This window comes from Trachinotus anak, unplaced genomic scaffold (genome assembly GCF_046630095.1).
Source record: "Trachinotus anak isolate AG129_WGS33_773 ecotype Australia unplaced genomic scaffold, CSIRO_AGI_Tana_v1 ptg000013l, whole genome shotgun sequence".
In the NCBI taxonomy this organism is placed as follows: Eukaryota; Metazoa; Chordata; class Actinopteri; order Carangiformes; family Carangidae; genus Trachinotus; species Trachinotus anak.
This window is the reverse complement of record NW_027273864.1, coordinates 63,370-83,061: the sequence shown is the minus strand read 5'-3', so window position 1 is coordinate 83,061 and position 19,692 is coordinate 63,370. Positions and strand designations below refer to the sequence as shown.

At 44.7% G+C, this 19,692-nt stretch overlaps 1 protein-coding gene across 4 annotated transcripts in view; it reads left to right on the top strand.

The window, feature by feature from the left end:
• nfasca (neurofascin homolog (chicken) a) overlaps positions 1 to 19,217 on the top strand; it is a 123,500-nt gene extending 104,283 nt beyond the window's left edge. For 3 of the 4 annotated variants that reach the window (XM_071495246.1, XM_071495245.1, XM_071495247.1), the window contains 3 exons: positions 5,434 to 5,562; positions 7,507 to 7,576; positions 14,065 to 19,217. In XM_071495246.1, the coding sequence (XP_071351347.1) occupies positions 5,434 to 5,562; positions 7,507 to 7,576; positions 14,065 to 14,293 (428 nt within the window). In that variant the 3' untranslated portion in view covers positions 14,294 to 19,217. Of the gene's footprint in view, positions 1 to 475; positions 599 to 4,716; positions 4,867 to 5,433; positions 5,563 to 5,883; positions 5,920 to 7,506; positions 7,577 to 14,064 lie in introns of all 4 variants that reach the window. The other variant, XM_071495244.1, reaches the window with a different exon arrangement.
• The last annotated feature ends 475 nt before the right edge of the window (positions 19,218 to 19,692 follow it).

The window sequence follows — 19,692 nt, the reverse complement described above, 5'->3', positions numbered from 1 at the left end:
CTGTGGCTTTTACTATCTTTTTTCTTTGTGGTTTATTGTTGTTAAAAATCAATTAACTTCTCCCACCTGACAAAACAGGAAACTACGTCAGGGCTGCATCCTGATAGGCTGTGCCCCACCTGCTTTACAAACGTGGGGAATTACCTCAGAGTATTAGGATGTAGCCGGCAGCATCCTCCTGGTCAGGAAGTGAGAATCCAAACTGTATTTTTTATAAGTGAAACATAGAGATAAGGGATGCCTGTTGGAGTTTTGAGGATTAGGATGGAGACCACTGTCTCTAGTTTTAGGTTGATGTTCACTTGAAACCAAAAGTAAAAATTTTACAAGTTTTTCATGGAGTGAAAATCCTCCAACTTTACTTCTGGTTTTGAGCGGACTGTGATTAGCATGGAAACACACTATACATAGGTCTACAGAAGCCCTGTGTGTGGCTCCTACCTCTGACCTTTAACCCTTTACCCCCTTTGTGTAGTGGCCCCCGGGTTGGAGATCTGGGATCTGACGGTGGAGCCTAACAGTAACTACACTAACGTCAGCTGGAGACACAACTTCCCGGCCAGCAGCAGCGAGTTTGTGCTAGAGTTCACACTGGACAGTAAGAACCCAGACAGAGCTGCCAAAACCCAGATCTGGATCTGACCTAGTGAGAGGGAACCAGACCAGAGTGGTGAGGTATAAAGAGCAGGAGCAGACAGAGGAGATGATGACAGGACTGGAGCAGGCCTCTGATTGACCAGCTCTGATTTCAAAGCTGCACAAATCTTTTTTATATGACTGATGGGTCAAATGACCACATGTAAAGTCATCCACCACTGTTTCCAGGGCAGGGTAATGTGCAACAAAGGTTTTCTCCTGAGTGCAAAAAAGCAGCTGTAAAGAGCCGATATTGTAAAGCTTAGATCTTGTTCACAGGAAGCTGACAGCTGTGGTGTCAGAGACATGATCTCAGCCGACTCTTGAACACTGTTCAGTGCATCTTCATTCACAGGAAGATTTTCTGGCTAAATTCAGTTTTCCCTGCCTCTGTAATGAGTCAGTCCTTTCAGCAGCAGGATGCTGATCACAGTCAGCAGCCACCTGTAACAGAGATGCTAGCGAACAGGCCTCAGTCAGACCTCAGTGGCAGGTTCAGTATTTTGCAGAAATGTGTCGCTGCTCCTCTCTGCTAAACTCTTTTATGAAAACCACACTCTGACAGGAGGGGAGAATAAAGGAGAAAGAAAGGAAAGATCTCCTTCCTCTGTAGCAGCAGCTGTTCTGTTGGTCTGCTAGTTTTTATTCTCACTCTGATATTTGACTTCAAGGTTGAAGGTACAACAAAGCTCAGTCTGCCTCTCTTGTATTCTGTCTGTCCTTTCCTTTCTCTGGTCCTCATGTTAAAATGTGATGATGTCTCTGTTACTAAGCTCCTTGGTTTCTCTGCCTGGCTCTGAATGGCTCTTGTCTGAGAAGGGGCTGCCCGGCTTCCTCTCTCTGAATGCGTCACTTCTTTTTGGCCGCTCTCTCTCCCATGATCACCTGCTTTTGGTTTGGATTGAAGCACTAAAACACATCGTCCCTCCTGTCCTGGACTAACAGTCTGTGATGGAGGACAGAGAGGAGGGACGATGTCTTTTTAATGTACTTGGACAGAGGCTTAAATTCTTAATGATGTCTGAATGTGGGGGGTAAAGGGGGGGGGGGGGGGGGGGGGGGGGGCGGTGATGAGACTGATCTAATGGCCTCCACCCCTCCCATCCACCCCCTGTTCTCCAAGGTCGGGTCTGAAAGCTTTGACTCTAAGGGAGGGTGGCAGGGAGCCCCCGACCCTCCCCCACCCCCCACCATCATCCCTTCATCCTCCCTCCATTTCCTGACTGTGACTCTGAGTCTCTGTTCCTGTCAGAGGAGGGTTTATGAAGGATTATGCTCCGGTGGAGTAAGGGAAGGAACTGGGACCAGGGCCCTGGGACCGGGACCCTGGGACCGGGACCCTGGGACCAGCTGCCATGGAAAATAAAATGAATAAAAATCTTTTCAGAAGGGGGGAAAATGGGAATAACTGTCATGGTGTGGGCATGAGTACTAAACATTTTACATGCACACACAGATACATATTAATATTCCAACCTGTCCTCACAAAATTATTGATGTCTGTAAATATAAACCTGTTTCAAGGAAGAGTATCTTAAATTCCCCTGTTATTTGAAACAGGCTTTTCTCTGTTCTGTAAATAATACCAACATAATTTAGTGAGCCTCCTCCCTGTTAGCTGCTCTGCTCTGTTTTCATTTGCAAACAGCAAATTAAATTGAAATTGAATTCCCTACATGTTGCCTGGATAGATTCCAAATCAAGTACCGTATTTTCCGGACTATAAGGCGCACTTAAAAGCCTTTAATTTTCTCAAAAAACGACAGTGCGCCTTATAATCCGGAGCGCCTTATATATGGATTAATTCTGGTTGTGTTTACTGACCTCGAAGTGATTTTGTGTGGTTCACGGCGCTCACGGCGCTCTGTCAAAATGTTTTAGTACGACTTTGGTAAACTACAAAGCCGCACCGCTTGCAGCATCACGGCTACCGTAGTCAGGAGCGTCGCGGAGTAATACATACTGTGCTTCACCATAATATTACAGTGTGCGTGTATAAGGACCTATAAGGAGTTATTGTGAATACGCTAACATTTTGTTTAGCGGTATCAGACTGTGTTTTTTTACGTGTTACAACTGAACAAGGTTGGGAGTTAGTGTGAACGCGTTTAATAAAGTTTGACTTATCTGACTGTCTTGTTTCGCTTAATGCGCCTTATAGTCCGCTGCGCTTTATATATGAAAAAAGTTCGAAAATAGACCATTCATTGACAGAGCGCCTTATAATCCAGTGCGCCCTATAGTGCGGAAAATACGGGTACATTTCCACAGCAGTCACGTTACACTGAAACTCAGCGTTTCCTGCATAGAGTCCTCTCACATTAAAACCCTGAGGACACAGCCCCTCCCACTCCTGTCAGGCTTCTCGCGTTAAACTTCAGACAGTGTTGAGTTTCACCAACAGGAGCTTAGCACCAATCAGAGGGATGGAGAGACTTAATGATACTCTGTGCTCCCTGCACAGGATTCTGGAGAAATCCATCAGCTCAGGTGGAAACAGATTTGTTGAAACATGAAGTGATTCAGTGTCAGATATATTATTAAATTATTATATCATCTATAACGCTTTAGCAATATTGTAATAAAGCTTATTGAACTGAACTGAATACAGTCACCGCTACGGAAACCCTGAGAGGCTAGTGATTTTTTTTCAAAATATTTTTTCTATATATTTCACTTTGCATAGAGGAATTAATACTCACCTAGAAGGAAACATGAATTATTTTGGTTTGATTCAGTCAGTAGTAGCGCTGCACTTCACCCTCTTGTGGCCAAAATCACTATTACATCATTATTTATGTATTTATTCATTTATTGGTAGAACTGTGAAAGCAGCCCCCTAAGAAGCAAAGTGAAAAATGTTTTGGGGGGGATCATTTTTCTAAGCTTTCTTCTTTTTTTTTTTTTAATTTCCCAGAAAAAAAAGTCACCTGCCTGTCCGAGGTTGTTTTTACACATAAAAAAAACAAATAGATAAAAAAACTTAAAAAATATCTTGAGAAAAAAAAAAACTCAGGGCTTCCGTAGACCTCCCATCTTCTATCAAAGTTTTAACTTTGTTTAATCTCAACCAGATTATTTTACAAATGCTGATTTAAAATGTGTCACAATGGGACACACAGATACAGAGACTCCCACCCATCACACTCCTGAACACGTGTTAGAGGCTCAGGTGTGTTCAGCGCTTCAGTTCCATGATGAGACAGGACTGAACTAAGACCACATCAGGTGAAGGACTCAGGTCTGAACAGTAAAAGGATTTTCAATAATCTCAAAAGCCTCAATAATTTGAGGATGTTGGAATCTGTTTTCAAATTAACCTGAAAACATAAAGTTCACCATGTTGTATTTATAATGACTAAATATCAGCCTTGGACTCTCACCCACTGTCTAACTGTGCAGGAAGCTCTGGCATGTCTCCTGTTTCTGCGGCAGATGTTTTGTTTGGCTGGTTTAACGACTGGGAGTAAATGGCATGGCTTTGGAATGAGCACCGCTGGATGAAGTCAGTGGTTGATTGATAGCATGGTGCATGATGTCACCACCTCGTGCCGCCTCTCACCGCCACCTCTGAGTCACGCTCATGTCATCCCGCTCGGCCACGTCTCGACCGATGCGTCTTTTTGCCGGAAAGACGCAGGTTGTTGTCGCAGTGTGGGTCCGTGAATGATTGAGACCAACAATGCTTTGCCCCCTCAGCCCCTGATCAGAGCAGAGGAAGAACCTCTACCTGCTCCAAACGTGATGCAGAGCAGCCAATTTGCAGGACAGTGTGAGACGTAGACAACCAGGTTTCACCTGAGTCCGTGTCTCTGGAGATTCTGCCCCTGAGGGAAAATGTGGTCTCAGCTGACCTGAGCTTCACAGATGTGTTAAAGTGTGTGTGTGTCTGTGAACGAGTCTCTGTGATGGGGACGGGCACTGCATTGTTATTAGTCTCAATTCACTTCAGTAACCCTGCTATCAGTCTCCCTGCAAAGCATTGTGACGCTGTGACCTTTGCTAGTAAGCACAGGCTGTACTGTGGAACAAAGGTCACACCCCCCGGAGTGTGATTGGCTCCTCTCTTGTGTCTCCAAGGCGACAAGTCGATGAAAGTTGTGCAAGTGAAACAACAGCCCCCCATTGCAGTGGCGGATCTGATCGCGGGCGCCATGTACCATCTGAGGGTTTACTCCCATGAGGTCCACAGCGTCAGCAGCAAATCAGTCACCTTTAAGACCAAAGCAGGTGAGACCACACCAGGCAAGGTGGAACCAGGGTTCCAGCCAGGTGGGCTAAGTCTGTCAGTGGTAGTGTCTGCAGTAACTCAGTCAAAGCTGGGTGAGTCTGTACGGTTCATGCATGTTCCTCCAGTCTGAGACCTCTGGAACGATGGAAAATATTCCTGTCTGTATTTTGTTCAGATTCAGTGCTGATGTGTGTAACATTTCTCAGAGGAGGTGTGTTCTTTCAGGTTGTACTGAAACCTTTCCAGGTGTACTGACCATAACCATCATTCTCCCTCCACAAACCCTGACCTGTGTCCCACCTCTGTCACTCTGTAATGGGAAAGAGGACAAACCCCTCATTGGTATGGATGTGCAGCGTCGACCTGGACCTGAGCTGTGGGGGAAATAACACAACGCTGGTTCTTAGTTATAGACGTGTGTGTGTCTGTGTTTGGGATGTGAACATGTGTGTCTGGTGTGTTAGCTCCGACTCATCATGTCCAGACAAACACTCACTGTGTTCCCACTCCTCTCTCTCTTCTTCTGCCCTGTGTGTGTATGTGTATGTGTGTCTGTGTGTCTCCAGCCTACATAGACCAGGTAGACATAGCCACTCAGGGCTGGTTCATCGGCTTGATGTGTGCCATCGCCCTCATCATACTGATCCTCCTCATCGTCTGCTTCATTAAGAGGAGTCGTGGCGGCAAATACCCAGGTAAGGCCCAACTCTGGGGCTTTGATATGTCTCGTTTTTGGTTGTTTGTTGTGTCAAATGAGTTCTAGTATATTCAGAACACTGTCACAGTTTTCAGGATTAAAACACGCCATATATCTCATAACCAAAACTTTCTACGACGCTCTACCCCTGAGGTAGTAAACAGGAAGTGAATCAGTTATTGTTACTGTTATTAGCAGTGATGTCCAGGTTTTGGTCTGTTACTGTGAAGATCATGTGTCATGCTTTGGTCCTGATCTCCAGTCTGGGATCATTTCAGTTAGAGTGGTGTTAATGTCTTACAGTTTCTGTGATGTGTAGGTGGGGGCTGTGTGACTGGGTTCACAAAGTGTCTCGGTAGGTGCTGAACTGTGGAACAACTAACATCAACTAAGTCTGATAAGGATTTTAAAATAATCTGAATAATTACATGTTTTGTAATTATTTAATCTAAATTAATTTTATGTCACTTTGCAAAACAGAAATTATTATGAATATTTTTTTTTTTTTTTTTTTAGAAAAGACGACTAATCTGTGAATGTTCTGTGTCTCATTGAGTGATATGTGAACAAAGCTGGTTTTCTCCTCTTGCGATGTCGATGACAGATTTCCAGCAGTCTGGTTGGAACTGGCTCCCTGGGGCCTGATGCAGCAGGGGGCACCACATTAATGTGTAAAAGTGTCTTGATTTCACTTTACGAAAGACATTCAAGAGTTTTTTTTCAAAAATGTCACATTTCCATTACTCGTTTTTAAGTTTGCGATTTTGAATTGTGCAGTTTAATGGAAACACACCTACTATCATTAAAGAGTGAGAATGCGAGTACTTCCTGTACGTCCAGACCAAAAGCCGTGAGAGTGAAGGTCCCTCTGGCTGCTTTATCAAGGACGCTAGTTAGTTGGTCTCTGACGTAGATGCAGCTAGCAGGTGTGTTAGCAACGCTTGGTCTTGCAAACTTTATTTAAATGGCCCACAAAGCAAACACACGTCAACTGGTGTCTTTGTATCTATTTAAGACCCTGTAAGCAAACAGGAACACGTCGTAGAGGACAGGAAACACGTCACCGCAATTACTTGTAAACTTCTCCATAGTGCTGGGGAACAAACGTTTACATGGTTGCCACAAAGTTGTCTTGACTTCAACTTTTTTTCCTGAAACATATGACGTGCCGTAAATTAGAGACGTAGACAATGAATGACATCCTGTCACTTTGACATTTTTGTGCTTTCCATCTGAACGTACAGTTAGGGACCAGACTCAGGTCGATGGCGGCCATCACAGAAGTGTCCACATCCCGTCTGGTGTCACAGAGCGTGACTAATCATTAATTCAGTTTTAACAGGTTATTTTTCTAAAATTAATGAATTGAAATTAACATGTTATTTTGACAGAACTAATTATAACAACAATGACACCTGACAAACACAACCCAGTGATACACAGCTGACCTTAAACAACTCTCTGAAAAAGTTCACTGTGTTCCAAATGCATACTTCAGTTTACATGCTACAGTTTACATGCTACAGTTTACATACTAAAGTTTACATATTAAATTTTACATACTACAGTTTACGTACCACAGTTTACATACTAAAGTTTACATGCTACAGTTTGTATGCTACAGTTTATGTACCACAGTTTACATACTAAAGTACTAAAAAATTAAATGAATAGAAACGCATTTAGAGTCTGTAGTTTGAAGTTGGCAGCAGATGAATTGATGTCCATTAAGTATGATGTTGACATGTTGTAATGACAAAGTGCTTTAATGCCACAGCAGTGTTCTGATGTGATGAAGTGTTATAAGTATGGAGCTGGGACACAGTGTTCATTAACAGTCTAATAAATGAGGAGTGTGCTCAGACTAACTTCTCGCTGTGTGGATGGTTGTCTGTATCATGACATCAGCTGATAACGAAGCTGTTTGTTCTTGTCTCTTCAGTGCGTGACAAAAAAGATCTCCCCTTAGACCCCGTGGACCAGAAAGACCAGGACGGATCCTTTGATTACCAGTAAGTATAATTAAACAGACCACTCTCCACCTGCATCACAGCAACACAACAATATCATCTGTCTTCATTTTACAGTGTTTAGTGGTCAAGGGACTGTGTGGTAAATGGTTCAAGATCATTTCCCAGTATCCTCTAGTGATTGTAGCAGATCATCATTGGTGCCAGATGCAGCATTGGCAGCAGCAGGCTCTGATCAAACATCCACTCACTCACTGTACAGAGAGGAGGGGCACACCAACATGTAGTGGAGAGAAGACGTACACTACATCCATCAAGATAGACCATCATGCATTGTGGCCTGTCTCGCTAACAGACCAGTTGCTAGTTAATGTGATTTTATCACCCAGTGAGAGACGTGTGGGCGGGGCAGTGAGTCGTCTCCTCCTCTGTCTGAGCAGCAGGATTTCAAACATTATCATTAAAACACATTTTAAAAAACAACACAACCTGACAACAGTGAGAACTGATACAAATACAGTAAAGACACAAATGAAAACAAACATGACAGATGTGTAAAGATTTAATGTCTTGTAGGATAACATGTATTTTAATGTATCCTGCCATGGGATGCAGAAGATGGTTTGATTATGTGACAGAGATAATAATCACAAATATCTGAGTCGAGTCCAGCTGCTGTCTGCACTGTAACACTGTACAGTGAATGAACAGGTGGACAACTGAACACAGCCCTGAACAATTTATACAGCATCTTAACTACCATTTCAACAACAACAACACAACTGGACACACTTGAATACTGCTGTCATATAGAAATCTGCAGAGGTGTTCACACCACCACATTGAAGTTGATATATGCAGGGCAGTGGACTTTAATAAGAAAACATCTGTGTGTAATGTGAAGATGTTGTGTAGATGCTGCAGTTGTTGAGTGATGTGTCTTCTGCTCCTTCCAGGTCCCACTGATCTCTGTGGCCTCATTCCTCTCAATGGAGAATGAGTCATTTTCTCTGTTTTACTAAAAACCCGTGGAGTTTAACCTGCTTCCTAAATCTTTACCTGTTCTAACTCTGTGTGAGAGTGACACTAAGGCTTCAGGTGTCAGAGTCTGATTACTAACCCTGGATCCTGCTGATGGGAAGACAGCAGTACACTGTGAATGCCTACATATACACAGACAGCAACAGGATCCTGTCCTCTGTAGCATTCAGACTACCTGTGTTACATATACAGTACAGATTTTATGTTATGATACCTTAGCTCTGTGTGGTGTATAAACTGAGACTTTGGCTCAGGATTCAGCAGATAGATCATCACATGAGTGGTGCTGTGATTCATCCACCTACAGTGTGTGAGATCCTCCTTTGTTTGTTAATCATTAATGAGTCTAAAATTAACGCCCGGCCCATCTCTCACAGTCAAGGTCACTGAGCCAGACTCTGGTGCTAATCCATCACCTCCACTCAGCTCTGTGTGTGTGTCTGTGTGTGTGTGAGGATTTACATGCATGTATCATGTGGCGCTTCTCTGTCCTCCTTCCTCCTCCTCTCTCTCCTGCTGTCTCCCCTGTTTCCTCACGTCTCGTCCCTCTCTCTCCCCCACGCTGAAATGGGTCATCTGTCCCTGACAGGAATGAGAACGAACACAGGTACTTTGGTTTCGGCACGGCACCTCGCTTAGCCTGCGCATGTCAGATGGAGCAGATGTCTACCTGAGCTGGGGAGAGGGGGTGTGGATGAGGTGTAGTTTGTTTTTGTTTTTTGGGGGGTGGGATCAAACAGGACAATCAGCCTGCATTGTTGGCTGTTTGGTCAGTCCACAGAGAATGAACAGTCTTCAGTCTTCATTCATCATGTCAGTCATATCAGTGTAGCCGGCCTGCTTCAACTTTTAAAGCACCATTTGAGCAATGTGATAGACAGATGACGTCATCATGACATCATAGCTATGAGGTGTGATTGACAGAGAAATGGACAGGAAGCAGCTGAGTGCCAGGCTTCAGCTCCTGAAGGGTGTCAAACTGTTGGTGTGATCGTGTCATGAACCTGATCTCCAGACAACATGGTGAAGGCTCCCTGGCCCCAGAGCGCTCGGGATGGTCACATGTGTTAGTCAGTACTTGAAACTGGTTTCCCAAAAGACATTTAATTCAAATAACTGTGGTTTAATCAGCTGCAGTCAGGAGGCCGTCGCCGTGGTTACCATGAAAACATTAAAGAGCATGAAGTTCCTCAGTATTTATCTATGTATGAGTGTAGGAGTGTGTCTACAGTGAGGACACACACTTTTAGAGGAGCGGTCACTGTCTAAACCAGTTTATTCCTCTGAGAGTGAGATGAGCAGATAAACATCAGTCTAGTGTCTGTGTTCAGAGCTGGAGTCAGGCTGGGATTAGCCTAGCTTAGCATAAGGACCCACACTCCTGAAGCTGTCTGATGGACACACAATGTGCAACGTTTGTTTAACCTGCACATAAACAGAAATCCAAGAACAGTATGGCTGCAGCAGGGGTCGCCAGGTAAGGTTGGTCCATACAGACACGTTAGTACCAAACCTGGCAACCTCACTGTGAGAAGCTGCACAATCTCTGCAGCCAAAAGATCATTTTTACATTTCTGTGTATGAACTTAACAAACAATCTGATTCAGTCAGCTTCAGATTTATTCCCTTACTGTGATGCTCAAAGCTGCTTTTGATCCAGGAGCAGTAATTCCCCAGCTCCACTGATCTGACGGTAAAATGACATTGTTGTATTTGTGTTACCCTCAGTAGCCAAAGACCTCGTCCCAAACTTCACCCTGTAAATATCAAAGCAGAGAAGCTTCCATCCCCATAATCAGGCTCCTGGGGGGGACGGTCTCAACATCATTTTCACGCTCCTGGAGGTTAATTGTATTGTTTTCCCTCTGTCGGCTGACATTTAAAAAGTGTCCACAGGGCCAGAGATGGTGAGGGAAATCAGTTTGGGTGTTAGTGTAGTCATGGGGAGGGGGGACCAGGGTGGACATGGGGGGGATGATCTATTTTCTGCCACACTTTGACACCCTGAAGGAACCGATTCAGGCAACAAACAACTGGAGAACGAACAGAACAAAGCTGTGACCTTAAAAATCTCTGAGCAACACTTCAAAATAAAAGCACCAGAAATGTTACACAACTAAATATTTTCCATGCAAAGCTTCTCCTGTTTTCTCCAGCTTGTTTTGTCTTGTCAGTAGCATCTTTAATAGTTTGAGTATAGTGTCAGGGCAAGATTTAAACATCATTCACTGTGTGTAATGAAAACAGTTTTACTGCATGGGGTTTTAAAGTGTTCTTACAGGAAAAGGAAAAGGAAAACAGGAACAGGAAAAGGATCCTCATTATTCCAGCCTGCGTCTTTATTTCTGTAGTTTGCCATCAGTGTTGTAAAAGCAGGTTGAAGCTGAGTTTTGCAATGAGGCGCTGCTGCTTTAAAGAGGTCGGGGGGGGGGGGGGGGTGACGAAGCACAAGCACTCAGACATTCAAAGGTTTATTTAGAAGAGAAAACAAAGACCCAACATGTCCACATCCTGCTCCAGCTTCTTTCCACTCCACCCACTTCCTGTAGTTGTGTGACCACAGTTCTTCTGTGTAACGAAGGTGGTAACGGTCCAGTGTGCAGCCATCACTGGGCTGCTCTGACCTGTCTGACTGTCTGACTGCTGCTGTTTCCTGCTCCATCCAACACACCCCACACCTCAGCAGCTGTGACCTCACTGTTACATCATCAGGATTATGGTGTTGAGATGTCTTTAGCTCCACCCTGAATGTTAGAGTTGTTCCTCATCTGTTAGACCACCTCTTCAGTAGCATGTCTGTCTCATGACTGTCTTTCTGTTCTACCACCCCCTCCCCCACCCCTGCCTTATGTCTGTGTCCTCTCTCTCCGGTTGGATTTATTTTCCTCATTGGTCAAAAGGTCTCTGCAAAGGTATGAACGATGAAGAGTCTCCTGTATCATCATCTTCAGTCCCTTTAATCCTGCTGCTTCCTACTGCTCATCTGCAGCACATTATAATCCATTAACCAACAACACAACACAACACAACACAACACAACACGACGTCCTGCCTGCACAGTCACCTGTATTCACCTGTGTCAGGTTCAGGTCCTCTCAGTGATTCCTCCAGCTCTGCTTCTCTGCTTTGGTGAGTGGGTGGAGTCCAGTTAAAAAGTCTTTAGGTAGATGCATCGTCTTGAAGCTGAAGTGGGGAAGCTGCGCACATTCTTAAAGCACAACTCCCTCAGGTTTGATAATGTTAGAGAAAGATCACAGTTGAGGTTTAAAGACACAACAGTCGTCATGCACAGCCACAAGAAGTCAGAACAGACGACCAAGCTGTCGTCCTGCTGGTGAGGATGGTACTGGGTGTTCAACTCGTGGCCCGCATCCAACCCCGTAGGAATACCACAGTCATCATCCAGCCTCTGGCCTCAGCCTGAGTGAATCCTGGTCTGTTGGGGAACCTGATTCTCTCTCAGCATCACAACCCTCCTCTCACATCCATCCACTTCACCTTCAGCTCTTCCACACCTCATATTATGTGAAACATGTCTTCATCACGTCAGCGTGTGTTTTTGGAGTCTCCACCGTCTCTGAGACACATGAAATGAGCCCGGATCCTCGGGTCAGTCAGAGCTGGGTTTTCTGGACTGTGTTGGACCTGGATCACGCTGCATCTGTCTTGGTCCTTTTGTACTGTTGATTATGAACATGTCTGGTTTCTGGACTGTGTGTGGTTCAGCATGGAGCATGATGAGTGAGAGGCTGCAGTACAGAGTCCGTCCCCTCCGGGGCCTCTGACTTTACCACATGTGATAAGTTGAGATGTGATAAACTGACCTGAGCAGAGAAGAGAGCCTCTTCCTCTGTGATGCTGCTGGCTTGGTCTGAGACCAGGAAGCTCCTGCTAGTCCGGAGCTCTCTGTCCCTGTGCATGAACTTCTCTCCCCCCTGAAACCAGAGTCAGGTGACATGCAGCCATGCTCTGAACTGAGACCAAGCTCAACTCCACCAATCAGGCGCAGCTGAGTTCTCAGGCTTCGATCTCAGGTCAGAATATGGCCGCCACTCAGCATGTGTATGCATATGTCCTGTTTGAATTTTTCAGGACAGTATTTATCTCCTTTAACCCCCCCCCCCGCCCCCCCCCCCCCCCCCCCCCCGTCTGTCTCCTGCTGGTTTATCTAGCTGCTTTGCCAAATATCTCTTAGAGGAAATGTCATTTCTGCATCGACTGTTTTCACTGACGTTACTTTTCCAGGGACCCGAGGTCACATGATGCTCAGTTAGACAGACAGCTGAGCTGTATGCTCAATCATCATCCTCCGCACTTTCCAAATAGTACAACAATTACCAAATTATCAGACCCCCCAGAAAGATTTATTTAAACCTGACTTACTCCTCCTTTTCCTCTAACATCCACTCCCTCCACTTACTACTCCGCCGTCGTCTCTCCCCTGTGTGTCTCTGACTCACTGATTCGAGTCACTGATTGGCTCAGTAGCATCACATGATCGAGCTCTAAAGACTAGAAGAGCTGTGTTGGGTCTGGGTCCAGCTCCAGGCCATGGTCCGCCTGTCAGTGACCCCTGCACTAGACCCTGCTCTGACCCAGAGAACACATTGCCTGCCTTCAGTCATTTCTGATTTATTTCTGACAGAAAATGTTTGTAAAACTCCACTCACTCCACAAAATTTATTTCAGTCCAATACAAAGTAATCCGGGGCCAGAATCACTGATATCGATTATTATTTTAAAAGATATTTTCATGGAGGGGCGAGCAGTGTACTGATTTATGAGGTATTTACGGGCTACATTTTAATGATCACTAAATGATCATCAAGGTCATCAATCATTTTGAGGATGGTAGAGTTTATACGTGTGACACCTGCTTTGGTTCCCAGCTGGTGAGGTGGCTTCATTCATTCCTGCAGCACTTTTTTACACACAGCCAGTGTGTTCCCAGCCTGACAGCGTGCACACGTCATGTGATGACTGATGAACATGTGATATCTGAGTCAGGTCATTTTTTTCCAGTGAGGGACGACTGTAATTTTGTCCCCATCATCACAGTGAAGTTGCTTCAGGGTCAGGTCGGTTCGAGGAATCAGGACTCGTCCCCATGAAGTATGTGAGAACTGCACTAATGTAGAAAAATCAGGAGAAGAAATGAGTCGTGAAAAGGCCGCAGTGACCTGCACATTCATGAGTAGAAAAGCAGGGAGGTGATATCATCAGGAGAAAACAGTGGCAGCGCTCACCGCCCCAAATTCTGAGCACTGCATCGGCTCCATTATCTTGTTGGCTAAAGGAAATGCTGGCGCTCAGATAAACAGTCATCCTGTTTAACATGGGGCCATGATGACTGTTTATCTGAGCGCTGCATTTTCTTTATAACATCATTTCTTTACCTCTTTAAACTGAGCCAGTGACAGCTCCTGAACTGCTGCTCACACTTTAACATCACTCTGACCTCTGACCCTGCTCTTCGTTTACCTCTGCAGCAGTGATGAGGACAACAAGCCTCTGCAGGGCAGCCAGACTTCACTGGACGGCAATGTGAAGGAAAGCGACGACAGCCTGGTGGACTACGGCGAGGGCGGCGACGGCCAGTTCAACGAGGACGGCTCCTTCATCGGCCAGTACACAGTGAAGAAGGACAAGGACGAGACCGAGGGCAACGAGAGCTCTGAGGCCACCTCACCCGTCAACGCCATCTACTCGCTGGCGTAGCCCCTCAGCAGCACACGGGGGACTCAGCACCCCCACCCCCCCCACCCCCCCCCACCCCCCCTTTGATTCAAGGGCGTTAAGACACACCGCAGCACCACACACCAGACACACACACACACATGAATCTAGTACTATATGAACAGAGGAGATGTGCAGCAGGGTCTGTGTGGAGATGTACAGACGCTCCTCTGCAAGAAGTGGAGAAACACAGGAGTGGAACCAGACCACAAGCCTTTACTTTATGTTCCCAGCTCTGAGAGAACAGCCCGCCTGAGGGACGTCTGGACACAGTGGACAGTGCTTCTTTTCCTCTGCGCTCTGCCGGCCCCTCACCCACACAGACTCGCAGTGTGCCTTCAGGGCGGCGCTCAGCAACTGGAGGCATCAAGCAGCGTTTAGAGATTTTCCTTTGGTTCCTTTCTGCTCCTAATGTTTTCAGTGTCACTGCTCTCCTCCCTGAAACACCCCTCATACACACACACACACACACACACACACACACACACACACACACACACTTGCCCCATACTGTAACATATCAGCTTCTAACCATCAATCTCAACTGGATGCTGGCAGATATGTTTATCATATTGATATTTACGCAGTGAAAGATTTTAGTTTTCCACAGCTGGTAGACGAGTCATTGAATCCTAATGAATGCTGTGTACAGTCCTGGCACACATTTTAGTGCCCTGCAAACTATGCACTATCACCTCCTCTGTCCCTTTATGGGTTTGATCTGGTTAGTAAAAGTTCACGTTCACTTCCTTTTTTACCACCTGCAGGCTGGACTCACGCTTTCACTCACTTTGCCTTGTACGATGTGGTGGTAGACGTGTTACCTCTAATCCAGTGTTGTAGTGCAAAATGGCTGCCACGAGAAAGGCCATGCCACCGCCAGCTGCAGACTCTGCTGCAGTCAGCTGTCAGCGGGTCCCATGTTTCAGAGGAGAAGTTTAATTTTGGAGCATGGTCTGAGGAAAGTTAGTTTTGCTTGTGAAACAGCCGTAGATTACAACCCAGTGAACCCTGGTTAGCATGCAGGCTAATGCTGCATTCATGTCATGTGGGACAGTTAATCGTCGACAGAGCTGTAAAGCCTCAGTTATTTGTTAACCACGAGAATACATGTTTTATACCAAACCAAACTAAACAATAATGAATAATTATGATGGAAGCAAAGGGTTTAAAGGTTCAGATATTTTTCTACACCAACCTACTTGTGTTTACTCACTGATGACATCAGAATCTCAGTTAGCTGTTAGCTCCTGTGGGCTGAGTTGTGCTAGGGCTGGAGGCTTGTCTACGTTCTCTCCCATGGGACTTGAATGCAGCATCAGAAGCCGGGATCCTTGAGGTGTGTTCAGACTCAATTTCTTGCGTTGTTTTTATGCACACAAATCCAGCCACTGGATTGTTGTTACAGTCTGTGGTTATTCGCCCCGAGCGTTAACAGACGCTAGCTGTGAGCTAGCAGAGGCGTCTGCAGCTCTTCTCTTCCCTCGTTTTTTTAAATATAAACTCAATTTGTTGAGCATTACAAAAGAAAAAAGACCGCATTAGGGCCGTGTAGAATACTTTAAAAATTACAATATTTACAGCATGAAAATATAGACATTAAACTCACAGCCAGCTTTGAAATGAAGCTTAATTTTTTTAGTTTTTGCAGAAGAAGAAAGAAAAAAGAAAAAAGTTTGAGTGGCAGAAGAAGTTTGAAGATGTGTGTGCGCTCAGTATTTCACCTGGCACGTGTGTCATGTAGTCGTTCTCTCTCCAGTCTGATCTGGGTGCTCGCTCACGGCGGCACTCGCCCTGTAGCTACTTATTAAACCCTCCAATGCTAAATCACATAGATATTAATTGCAGTTAGCCACACATTGTATTTCAAATATTTATTTTATATTTATATTACAACATGTGGATAGTATTCATATATTAATTAGCTCTTTATTTATTGATTATTATCTACACATTCTGTTGTTTCACACCAGTAAACGGCCAAGATAAAGAATCTGTTCCTGCTCACCATGAGAGGCGTTCAACACCACAGTATGTTCCAGATGTTTCTGTAGCAGCTGGAACAAAACTAGAAGAAGAAAACACCTGTCGTGGCTCTCTGTCCTTGTGCTGCTCTTCTCATGCTCATGTTGTGTAACTGTTGCTCCGTGTTGTTCTTCAGATTTATGTAACGTAACATTTCCACCACACAGTAAATCAATATTGTTGCTCATTATTTATTTGGCATATATTCTGTACATGTCTTATCTTTGTAAATATTTCATACTTGATTTTTCCCCTAAAAATGATTTATTCAAAAAAACAACAAAGATTTACAATTAGTATCCACCATGCAGATGCGGCAGGTGCATCTTGAGTCTGTCGTGCACCTCTGTGATGTAGCTTTGACTAACATTTGCACTCTGAAAAAGTTACGAGACTCATCCTTCACTCTGTGTTGCCCTTTGCTTTGACATTGTAATATATGGTAGTGGCTGCAGTCACTGTCTTAATGATGGTTTGGATTCTATATTGTGAAAGAGGAATATGTTATATTAATGTAAATAAGTATCCCGTTTGTAGCATTTGTCGCACTCAGACTGCTAGTAGGCCTAAAATCATGCATTCACTGAGGTATTGGAACATGTAACCCCCCCCTTCCTTTACATGTTCTTTCCTTTACATGCTATTTCTTCCCATGATGCCTTTCACCTAATATGCTTATTGTTGCATTGCTGTGTCCCACTTCAGGTGTGTAAAGGTTGAGGGCGTCATGCCTCACACACCCAAAAAGCCACAAGCTGAGATTAGTCTCTCCACGTCTGTGTAACCGTGAGCGTCCACGTGATGTCCGTTTTCTCCTGCTCCGTTTGCAGCCTAAACTTTATTCAGACCATACACACCAATGTTCCTTAATGCTGTATTTAAAGGAGCTATATGTAAGTTTTGCTATTGCTACATAGCTAACATTAGCAGCTGTTTACTCACCAGTCTAGGGTTCAGCATCAAACTTCATCCTTTACTCACCAACATCTGTCTCCAGAGGTGGAGGCAAACACCAGTGTTAACTCTTGTCTCTATCACATCTCTTCTTCTACTGAAGTTAGCATGCTAACCAGCTAGCTCTGGGCCATCCCCTCACTGTAGCCTCCAGTCTGTCCTGAAGACATAGCTGCTCAGAGGACGTTTTATAACCCCTGGTCTTTTAAAGAGAACAGTGACTGAAGCTGCTGTCAGGTGACCATCACCACCACCTGATTCTGACAAGAAACCATGTCCAGCAGCAGAGAAAACCGACAGACAGAACCTTTAAGGTTAACCTCAGTTTGTAAAATCCACATTTAATGTTGGACCTTAACTTCTTCCCATAGCATGAACCTTTGAGAACCTTGTGAGGTTTGGTTCTAGGTTCTTCTCTGGACCAGTAGGTAGCACAGATCAGATAGATTTATTGACTCTTTCTCCCCGTAGTGTCTGGCCGTCTGTGTCCCTGTTTCTGCTAGATGCTAGGTAATCCTTGTTGTGATGTGAAAACACATCTGCATGACCAGTTGTGATCAACAGCATTGCTGCTGAACAGTACCTGAAACCTCTTGAACTTAGCTCCGGGAACTCATCCCCAGAGCAGGAGAACAAAGCAAGGGCAGAGCCTATGGCGATGGCTACGTGCTACGATGCGTTGTGTTATCTTACGTCAGGGGGGAAAGGCTAGAAACACCTGAATGCACAGATAAACATGACAGTTTTGGGACAAATGAGACTGTAACTCTTGACTCATTTGGAAGAGTCTGAAACCGGAAAGACCTTGTTGATCCATTATGACATTTTCGATCTGCGAACGAGGCCCTAAAGTGGAACACAGCACATGTCGCAGTGACAGGCAGTCAAACAGTTCTCACCCCTTCCCAAACAAACTCTCCAAAACAACCTTTGTGTCACTTGTTCTCTCTCCCAAAAGCTCATATTCACGTCTGTCTCGCTGCAGAACCTCAAAGCAATATCCTCTGAGTTTTAATCAGTTGCGTGTTTTTTTCTCTGATGCCATTGTCTCACAGTGTGTTCATGTCACACACCCTAGCTCAGGTGGCTGGGTAGCCTGACCGAGGGTGTGTGACGGCAAAAGACCCGAAACACCCGATGACCTCAGGATCATCACTGAGGATGTGTCGCAGTGCATCCTCGGATGTGTCCATGAATCCTAGTGTGAGCACAGGGGGTTGTTCATTTGAGCATCTTGAAAAAGAGGAGTGTGGTGCTGAAGAGGGAGAGAAAAGGAGGAAAAAACACTCAGAGATCTTTGGGTTTGAACTTTCTTTCTGGACTCACTGGAAGAGTTTTCTTCAAAATCTGGTCTGGACTCCTGCACCCTCCTCTTCCCTCATGGCCTTTCTCTTCATCCCCCAGGTGTATGTCAGTGGGGAATTGTTGTAAACTGGCTCCATAACAAAGAAAAGAGGATTATGCATATTTGCTGATACACAGTGCTTTTTTTCTTTTCGTCCTTTTATTTGTGCACATTGATTTGAGGTTTGTTCAGAGCCAAGCTTCACTTTTTACTGTCTGCATCGTCGCCGCTCACCTTTCATGGGGGAAAAAAAAACTCAATGTGCAGTTCTACAGCTATGTGTTGTTGTTTTTTTATTTCAAAATGCTGCAAAGTCTAGAATTTTACAGGTGCACATTTTATAAATCAATCACATGCTGTATGGCTTTTTTTAAAATGAATTCTCATATTAGCATCTTGTTTTTATCTTGTGTATCAGAGCAGCAGAGTCTCGCTTCAACATGCAAAATAACAGCTTTTGTAAGGTACATCTACTCAACAGAAAGTGGCAGAAATATATTCACCATGTATGCGTGTATGATGAGATGTTGCAACTTCTGCTAGCGACGCCTTCTTTATAGTAAAGCTATCTCCTTTTCTCTACCTCCTCTCTGCTGGTCTCTGTTCATGTCTTAGCTTTTGTCTTTGTTGCACATGCAACATTTTATTGTGGTTTCAAAGACTGCCACTAGATATGGCTTCAGACCACCAGCATCTCAGACCAAAAAGAACAAACACTCCATGTAAGCAAAGTGTTATGAAGCCAAGGGAAAGTGGTCAATAAACACAACAAGAAGCACAACTGAATAAAGTTAACCTGTGGACATGAGAACCTAAACACAACTATTAGCCCTCACTAGCAATGCAATTAGCCAGCTAGCAATAGCAGCATTTGCTGAACACATTTATAATATAGATAACAGCAAGTCAGCTAACATTATCATGCTACTGTAGCCATCACTAATGAAAACAGACATTAACATCATGTAGCATCAAGTTACTGACACATGAGTCCAGCTGGAGCCTTTAGCAGCTCGTAGGGTTCTCCACCTCAGTACACACAGACCAGCACTGGATC